Source organism: Montipora capricornis, chromosome 3, assembly GCF_036669925.1.
Source record: "Montipora capricornis isolate CH-2021 chromosome 3, ASM3666992v2, whole genome shotgun sequence".
Lineage (NCBI taxonomy): Eukaryota > Metazoa > Cnidaria > Anthozoa > Scleractinia > Acroporidae > Montipora > Montipora capricornis.
Genome location: NC_090885.1, coordinates 74,972,350 through 74,982,349, shown reverse-complemented (window position 1 = coordinate 74,982,349; position 10,000 = coordinate 74,972,350). Strand labels below are relative to the sequence as shown.

At 37.7% G+C, this 10,000-nt stretch overlaps 1 protein-coding gene across 1 annotated transcript in view; it reads left to right on the top strand.

The window, feature by feature from the left end:
* Positions 1-1,682: 1,682 nt before the first annotated feature.
* The window catches only part of LOC138044117 (protein boule-like), a 16,185-nt gene continuing 7,867 nt past the window's right edge, over positions 1,683-10,000 (top strand). The window contains exons 1-6 of the mRNA XM_068890774.1: positions 1,683-1,971; positions 2,195-2,266; positions 4,096-4,187; positions 4,699-4,753; positions 7,091-7,147; positions 7,633-7,666. Of these exons, the coding sequence (XP_068746875.1) occupies positions 1,969-1,971; positions 2,195-2,266; positions 4,096-4,187; positions 4,699-4,753; positions 7,091-7,147; positions 7,633-7,666 (313 nt within the window). The 5' untranslated portion in view covers positions 1,683-1,968. The remainder of the gene's footprint in view (positions 1,972-2,194; positions 2,267-4,095; positions 4,188-4,698; positions 4,754-7,090; positions 7,148-7,632; positions 7,667-10,000) is intronic.

Here is a 10,000-nt window from a genome sequence, read left to right as displayed (position 1 = left end):
GATGAATGTTGGGTGCCCCTGTTTCATCAGCTTGAGAAACTGTGGTAAACGCTCTGTTTTCGGGTTTTCGGCGTCAAAAAAAAAACGGACCACGAAGCCATCGTGAAAAGGAAAACATCTTGCATTCCCTCGATAATTGAAAGAAGTTTTAGTCAATCAAAATTAATCTAAGATTTATCACAACATAAAAAAAACACAGCTGGATTGCTCCATTTGCCTGGAGAAGTTGACATGATCTGGCAAATGTTACTTACGTGGAGATTATTGGATCATCTTGCGAGGTCAGAGCGCAGAATACTGCATGCCGAAAAATCTTCAAATGGCCACCTCTATGGCCACTGAAATGTTCCTGGGATGTTTTTGGGGAAGGATAGAGTGAATCAACAAAAGAGTGGACTAATCTCAAAATTTGCTCGCATAAATCGGAAATGACCTTTTTCGGCACGGTTTTTAATAAAATTGGCGATAAAGGTGTTGAAACTGTTCTTTTTGAGGAGCTGTTGAATACGTCATGCCCGGTTCTTTGCCGTCAAACAAGCCGCCACACTTTTGGCTTCCGTTATGAAAAGGCAGCGCAGAAATTGAGGGCAAAATCATGTAATAATTGACTAAATCGAGGTTTCCCGTAGATCAAAATTTTACTCATCAACTGTGGGCGTCCTGGGGTGCCTGAGAAGTGAATGAAATATTGCAATATTTGATAATAATATCTGATTTTTTAATATTTGATTTTTAATTTCTTCTTTCTGTGGCAAAAAAAAAAATTGATAGGTTTTCATCGTAAGTCAAAGAAAACTGTAAACATTGTATTTCACTTCAAAATCAATGACGTTTGCATTAAGCACACGAACACTTTACCGCCTGCAGGCAGCTTATTTTATGCAGAAAAATCTCCGCAATAATGCAACAATGCGAACGTGTGAAAAGTCGTTTCGGAACTTTTACATGCAATTAGCGCATACCAAAGTCCGTGACTATTTCTTCGTGCAAACGTGCATTGGAAGTGCACGTGCGTCTAAAATTTTCAAAACTGAAAGAATGTCTTTGCCTTTTCAAATTCGAGAGCCTTTCTCTTTTTGAAATCACGATTTTTAACGTGACTTATTTGCTGGGTACATATTTGCTTTTATGCGCTAACTTGATGACTCCACCCCTACAAATAGTCAAGTTTAAATAAACACGGTAACGCCAGCTGCCACTTTATTCAGCCGTGGGAAAATCAACGCTCAACCTCGGTAGAGTTTCGGTTTGATGGATAGCAATATAGGATAAGGAGAATCTTGTATACATTACGAGGAATTTCAAAAACGAGTACGGAGATAAGGCGAAACAACTGCCCAATTAACTAGGCCATTTATTATGCGAAGGAAACAAAGATTGTTTCTTTGTAATTTTAAAACAACATGAGTATAAATTTATACAGCCCATAGCTTGCTACTGATGATTTTGTTAAATGTTTTGGGATAATAACATCAAGAGACTGTTTTGATTTTCCTTAAACACGGACCTGCCTTTAAATACCTCCCTTGATAATATTTGTCAAGTGTAAATTACGGCATTTTATTATCAATGTAAGCTGTGATTTAGCGATAATACTTGAGCTTCCAATTTCCATCAACACCGATTTATCAAATCGCGTTACCAATGCCACCCACTTGAAGTATTCCAAAACACAACTTCCGCAATAGAAAGTGCAAGATTTTGCTAAAATTCCTCGCAAATCTATGTTTTAAGTCAAGGAAATATATATATGGGGCTCGATTGGCAAATGTATCGTTCATCAACGGCATGCATTGTTTATTCCTTTGGGAAAACTGCTTGAAATTGATCCGGATGACTCCCTAATTGGTGTCAACCGAGCGTATAAATACCTCGGCATGTGCGGTCGAGGTGCAGTTACCACGCGCACCTACATTGAGTATAAGAGGTAATTTTTAACGTGTACGGTACCCTGGCTAGCTCATCACAATGGTAAGTTGAACCTGAGGTATCTTTCTTTGATTTCGTTTGTGCTGTGTTCAGCATCGTTGCATGCTTCATTCATATCGCACTTGATTGGTTTTCCGAATTGTAATTGTAACATTGAGAGCAAAAGTGCAACGCAGTGACTCCTCCATTAGAGGGAATTGTTTGCGAGAGAAAAATGCATTTTTTTAAGTGAAATGACTAATCTTTCCCTTATTCCACATTTTAGGATAACCAGACAACTTATTTATTCGGCCGAAGATTCAAGAACCGATTGTTCGTTGGAGGACTTCCCCTGAATGTAAGTTTTTGTTCTAAACACATCATGCCGTTTCTAATTAAAGTTTGCAACTATTTGAGATTGTTGTTTTTAATGAGTAAATATTAGTTTTATGAACTATACGAGCATATCTCGTGAATCGAGCGTCTACTGCGCATTTTCTTGAGCCGTTAAAAAACTATTGCGCTTTAATTTCAAAGGCAATGCTTTGTTTCTTAATATGCAAGGCATGATATACATCATTAATGAATTTAAAGTGGTGCGATTTAGGCACATCGCGTTCGCTTGGTCCACGTAGAAGTATTTGTAAGATGACGAGATAGGCTGTAACGTAAGGCATACTGATCTGACGGAAAAGCATACCGCAGGAACTCGCCACCTTGCTGGAATGTGACGATCGATTTGAAGAGTCGTTTTGAGGATCGATTTGGCGTGCACTGAAAGATCAGACAATTATGGTCCTCAATAGTGCCCTCTATTATCGAGAAACAAAGGGTTTAATGATGACAGAGGGTGGATGCGGAAATAATATTTAACACTGGAAATGCCTTCAATCTTAGGTGATGACTGCTTCGGGTAATCTCGAGAAGGATAATCCTTTTGCTTGTAAGGACTTCAAGTGGTTTCCCTCTCGTTTGAAATTAATACGCGCTTGAGTTTGTGCTTAGTCTTGCAAAATGTCTGAAGCCGTTTTTCCGCGGTTTCCGCTACATTTTGCGGGCTTAGCCCATTTCAAGGGATGCCTTTTTTGACAACAAAGTAGATTAAGAAAAGTGAATGTGGTAATCTGCCCTACAATGCTAAAAAGAGGAGAAGATATTAGAAATAACCACATTCAAAAATGAAATTGTATCAAAGAAAGATTTGGCAACCACAAGTGCGCTGTTTTTGGCCAATTTCTTTCACGTCCATTGGCATATTCTTTCCAGCAATTGTTCACAGTGTAACACACACGAATGGAACAGGATCTAGGCAAAATGTCAAAAGACTCCTTACCAACACTTCCCATTCTCAAAGAAATTTGTCAAAGTGTAGCTGATGAGATTTGTTTCAAATGGGACGTAGATCTATCACCTCATTTCATGTGCTGGACTTTGTGGCCGATTGGTGAAACAACCAAATTCATGAATGAAATAGTACAGAAGGAAGATTTGGCAGCCGGAAGTGAGCTGTTTTCCTTTTAAACTTACTTTGATTCCATCGTTTATAGTGTGAAGTCATTTTTTTTCTCTGTTAGAGACGCTTAGATAAAAAAATCTTGGAGAGAAGACTGTCGTGGCATGTGGAATGTTTACTTCAGGCTTCCCTTATTGGCTTTAAAACTTCTCATGCTAAAGCTCTGTAAGATCAATGTGCAGCAAGTATCCAATGAGATTCCTTCAGATGTGTCCTAGATCTTTGTCTTTGCCTCATTTCATGCACGGGACTTTTGTTGCCGAGTGGTGTAATGTGCTCCTTTCGCAAGCTCAGTACTTCAGAGGGCTTGGGTTCGACTCACGGAATATCACGGAACTTAACACCTGGACAAAGTTATGATTGTTCCCCTGATTCCCGCTTTCTGGGGCTTAATTCTATTTCCGCAGGGTATGCATGTTTGACTATGAAGAAGAAAAACAATGAAAGGTCAACTGGTTTTTTAGATGTGGTTTGCCTGTGGCATCCCACGTAATTTGTTTTCAGCTTTTTGATCCCTAAAATGGTTTATGTTCCCTAAGGTAAATGTACTTTGTCTTTGTTTCCCTGTTCCTGATTCAAGTTTATTCCCCCAAATCCCCCTACCATCCCATTCCAGTGAAAAATAGGCCTTCTTTTCTTTTAACACTGACAACAATATTTACTTATTTTTGCAGACTACAGCTAAGGAGTTGGCAGAGTTTTTTTCATTAATCAGTCCTGTTGTTGAGGCTAAAGTGATAAAAGATGAAAACCATATTCCAAAAGGGTAAGTGGTTTTAAAAAATAGATATGATTAGTGCTCCCAAACCTCCTTGGGAAGAATATTCTTGGGTTTCACTCACGTGATCAACAGCCATGTTTTTCAACGAAAATAAAAGAAGACGTTGGCATAATAATAGCTTTCAATTCCCGGAGGATTGGATCGGGACACCAGCATGGCCGCCATTTCATTGTTTGGGCACAGGGAGCCCACACAAACAGTGTGTCTGTTTGTATGTTCGAAATATAAAGAAATGTATGGGAAATATTGAAGAGTCCTAATATAGTAAACTATGTTAAAGCTCAAAATAAACGTAAACCTACCTCAGTTGTTGTGTGTTGTCATTTCTGCGGCTGAAAATGGTGAATTTGAGCGATTTGGTAGGTTTTCCGTTGACTGTTACCACACGTCCTTAGAAGGAGACAAGCTTGTCTCATGAATTTCTGTAAGATTTACAGTGGACTAATTTTGTATGGTTTCAGGGGTGCTCATGAATTTCACTCAATGTTTTTGGCAGGTATGGTTTTGTGACGTTCCAAAATGAAGAGGCTGTTCACCAAGTCACTGGAATGGTAACATTTGAATTTTGTGTGTAGGTTGGAAGTGTGCTTGTATTTCAACAAATGAGCCCCAAAATTGGCAAAATTTTTTGCTGCTGATGAATGATAAAGCAGTTTGTATTTCAAAAGTGATGGAATTAACCTTGTCTAGAAGTGAATTTTTGACTTTGCAGAAACCATGGTCAACCTCAAGAGTCATACTATTGTGATCTTTGTGTTGAATTCGCACATTTCTTGTAGACTTTAATAACACTTGAGAGAAAAACTAACAACAACAACAATCTGCCGTCATCAGCAATTTTGCGATTTACTTGTGCAGCCAAAACAACAAGAGAAACATTAAACAAAGCAAAAAATATCCCAAAATGTTTTTCGTTGATGGTAACTTTTTATATTTGCAGCACAAAATTTATGTTAATGTTTTCATGTCGCAACTTTTGTTGCTGATGGCATTTTTTTTTATGCTCGATTGACACTTCCTAAAAACTTCCTTATGCTCTTCCTTAAAACTGTGTATCAATATTTTTTTTACTTTTTCATCAATAGTTGTTTTGCATAAAGCATGCTAACAAAAATCTGTACCATGATTAGTTTGCATAATTTTTTGAGCGTTGAAAAAAAAATTTTTGGACCTATGTCTCGGGCAGCAAGTGGTATACTTTGAGGTCACCCATCCAGATACTAACCCCGCCAGACAGGGATCAGTAACATCTATGACCTTTTTTTCGTGGAAACTGTCAGACGCTCAGATTACATGCTTAAACTTGCTGTGAAAAAGAAGTTGAACTTCATTTCAGCCTCGAAGCCAATGTTCATCTATTTCCATTTATTTCCTTCAATCTATCTGGGTTAAGTATTTTACATATTACGTTCTGGAAAACAAAAGACAGTTCAGTTGACAGTTACGGAATAAAGCACTGTATCAAGTTACTGCACTACCACACGTACGCAATGTATACCGAATTTTCCCGTGTATAAGTCCAACCTTTTATGGCCTCAAAAGAAGCTCCAAAAATCACCCTCGACTTATACATGGGACAAAGATTTTAAGCCAAGTTCCACCTAAGTATTTTATTCAAAATTAACATAATAATGTTGTCTTGGGCACAACAAACACAGTGGACAAAAGCTGACAAAAGACTTCAAAATGAATGTAAGCAATTCCAGTTGAAATGAAAAATGATTTGTCCAAATCTAAATGTTGAAGATACTCACAAGCACAAATATGGAAAAGACATTGATAATTTTCGTTTTCCAAAGGCGGAAAGCTCTAAAAGTAGGGGTGGCGAATGGTAAATGCGAGACTTTGCAAGCCGGCGAGACCAGCGTTTTTCTTTGCGAGCCCGAGACATTTTGACTTTTTAGATTGCGTGACCGAGACTTCAAAGTGTTTGACACCTTCATATAAAAAACGAGTCTGTGAGACGCACATAACCGCTCAAAAAACGAGACTGCGAGACCTGTGAAATTCGACTAAAATTTTGGGAGACCCAGAGTTTTTGATGAACCATTCGCCACCCAAAAAAGTCATTTCTGTTTCATTCAATGGCTTAGTAACCTGGCGCAATACCTTGTGTTTGCGCGCAAGCATCGTCACTCATGTTGCGTGAAAATGCTGGTTGGTAATGATTGTTTTTTATTCTTTATACAAACCTGGCTGATTTAAATGCTTTTGCTTTTGTTTGGTTTATGAGTTTTGTTTTGTTTGTCATGTGAGAAATTATAAGTGAAGGACCAATTAAACCTTGCATGTTTTCGCATCGTTCGCCAAGTTATTTTCAAAGATTGACTCCTGCTTCTGTGATGTTGTGCTTATCCTCTAAAGCTCTTTTATCATTGAACAATGAAACAGGTTAGTTTGAGGTTTCCATGTTCGATTTTCTGAGAACTTTTTGGAAACTCCAGGACAAAATGCCCGCGTATACAACAACTGCTGAACCACCAAACTATTAAGCGCTTGAGGCCCTGTCAGTGAGTTTTTTGTGTATCCACACTCCAGAAATCGAAGAATACAAGATTAGTGTCCCAGTAACATAATGATTTTAACAAAGAAATTAAGAAATTGCTTTTTTTGACATCAAAAATGGGGGGTCGACTTGTACACGGGTAAATACGGTACCTATTTTTTCTCTCAAAGATTTTCATGACTTTTTGTCATCAATTAAAGGCAGATAAAACTAATACTTGATCTATGTTAAAGCAGATATTTTATGATGGATTAATTAATTAAGTTAATTTTTTTTATTGTTTAGAATCCATTTTCTTAAATTGTGTATCCATTGATAAAATATGTAAGTAAGCTAGCAGGATTTTGATTGGTTTTTCTCACTCAACCCTTTTTCTCTATAGGGAACCTTGTTTTTAAAAAACAAGAAACTTAACCTGGGGCCAGCGGTTAAAAAACAGGTATGCATAGTTTGGGGTGTTCAACAGACTAAATTAACGTTGTGTGTGATTTACAGCAATGTCATAGGAAGATATTTTGTGAAGCCTTTGATTGCTGTGGCACAGGGAAGCAAGCAAGAAAATCAGAATTTAAAATAAATCTTGATGCCTTGGCTTTGCTGACTTTTTACCATAATGCACAGTGTTTTGAACCAGAATGCATTGCTCTATGACGAGCCTTGTTTGAGCAGGAGTCACAAAACACAGTGAATGATTCAGTGCCTCTTAGTTATAAATATTTTGAAACTTGCATCCTGTCTTTGTACTAATTAAATACATCAGTCATATCCTTTGGCTATACTAATGGTAAAATAAAGTTTAAGATCTCTCTTTGGTAAAATAATTTGATTAAAAAATTGTGCACCTTGTTACCCCCATTTAAGTATAAAGTTGTTGTGTATGTCTGGTGTCAAGTAGTGACCTAGTGACAATATTCTTTTTGACAGGCAACAGCTGTTGAACCCCCAGAACTAGTTGTAGGTATGTAACTGCAAGTTGTTTCAATCAAAAAGTTTTCTTTCTTTGACAAGACATTATGGCGTACACTCCAACCTGATATCTGAGTTAAATAGTACCTGCTGTTTTTGAAACAAATGTGTTACAACAGCAGGGTCAATTAAATGCCAATGTGCGTGGCGTGCTGGACATGCTCAAAACATTGTTCAACTATTGAAGATCATCAATGCAAAATAACCAACATAAATAATATTTATTCAAACACAGTTAACATGGGATATAAAGTAAATTTATATATTTGTTGGAGTATTCTAGATGACAAGGGCACTGCACATGGAATATTATTATTGAAAGATTTTTTGATAAAGACAAGCAGTATATTGTCCAAATATTGAGAAAAGTCCTAAAGGTATTTAATGCTATGGAATAGTTCACAAGTTAAACACATTGCAATTGATTTGATGTGAGAAGCTGCTGGTTAAAGCCACTGATTGAAGCTCAAATTGTGGACTTTTGAATGCTCGCTAGAGTTTTGGTGCTTTCTCTCCTTGGAAGTGCACTGTATTATTCAAGTATAATCTTCTTAATAAAGATGTGGCCAAGCAAAAACTGGAAGTTTAAGGCAAATTGCTCAGTCAAAAATGTTGGCATAACAATTATTGGCTACAACCAGCTAAAAAGTAAATTAAATATGATTTAAATAAAAGGATGATTTCCGAACCCTAAAAAGAAAAGTTTATTCTTTCAGTTTCTCTTCTCGACTGTCTGCTAAACAGAAAGAAAGCAACCGACAATGCCATCCTCATGTTCAATTAATGCTTACCCGTCAGGCGACCCACAATAAGAAAGCATGCTAGCCTGAAACATCATCCCACTATCCCCTGGCTATTGGACAGCCTTTTTATCGTGCTCTGAACAGTGACATCTTTCAGTTCTTTGCTAACGAAGAGCCACAATGGAAAGACAGCACCATTGCAAACCCCCCAAAGGAAGCCTGGCATATTGCTTCCACTAATTCATGGGGATAATTTTTGTTGCTACAATTTGTACACTGCTGCCTTTTATTCATAGAAAATTGCATTATTTTCTCGGGCCTGTATTTGTTGCTGTCCTTTGACCTGTGAACATATAACTACAAATTCAAAGAAGTGCTTGTTCAAATCAGCATGCCAGTTTCAAGTTATTACCATTTAACACCCGCAGATAAGCCACACTCTGAATTTAGCAGCTCAAATTTTGGGAAAAAAGTTCTTTGAAAGAAATCTAAGGAAAGCCAAAGTCAAGTTTTTAGAAGTCTTCTTCATCCAATGTTCATCCAACATAAACACACTATTAACATGAAAATACTTTATAGTCTTGCCCACAATTTTAGCACTTTACTATACTGAACATCATTTCTACCAACCTTGACATGTGATTGATCTTTTTCTGCTGTTTGTTGACACAGTTCAACACAGTTGACTCATTCAACACAGTTTTTCCATAGATTTTTGCATTACAACAAGAAAGTGAGTGGAATGTTTGTAGATTAGTAACAAGCAAGGCTGTGCTCTAATGGTGCCCGGTCGCCTGAGGCGACTAACATTTGGTTTCGGGCGAGTGAGAAAAACTACCCTGTCGCCTGGCCGGGCACTCTGGCTTGTTGTATTTCTAGCAGATAAGGCAACTAAAAATTTTCTTCGTACGAAACAGTCGGTTCAAAGGCCGTTCCACATGATTTCACATGTAACATAATCTGTGACTTTGCACGTGACGGCCGGCGGCCGCACGAAATTTCTATTCTCTCTAAAAAAATAGCATTAAATTTGGAACGTGGAGTTTGGCATTTCTTGGTTATAGTTTAAAAAGAGTTGTTACTTCTGCTCTGACAGCGGTAAAGCGTGGCCGGCGATGCGGTGTAATTTACTTTTGTATGAACCCGGGAATCGCAGTTTATGCGACAGTTTATGCAAATTTAATATTTTTACAATTTTGTGCGGCTGCGCCTTCTTGGCTAAAATACATTTAGGTTATGGTTGTTGTCCCCAGTATATGTATGAAATAACGAAATAAGAAAAAAGGAAAGATATCATGTCATTTGTTGTTGTTTTAGAAACAGAGCAATCCCACGTTGTCTTTAGTTCGTGACAAACCATTGCGTGCCCCTACTACGAAAATCACCGAACTGTGGAATGGCCTCAAATTTTTATATCGTCGCCACACCCACTTTTTGTTGCTGCCCTGCCCATTTTCGTCGAAGAATTCAGTTGGTAGTTAAAGTAACAAACTGAGCCTTACCGGGATAGCAGACCGTAGTTTTGTCAACCGCAAAAATTTCTTTATCACAAATCACAGTCACACCTCCTTCGTGTTGAGTTC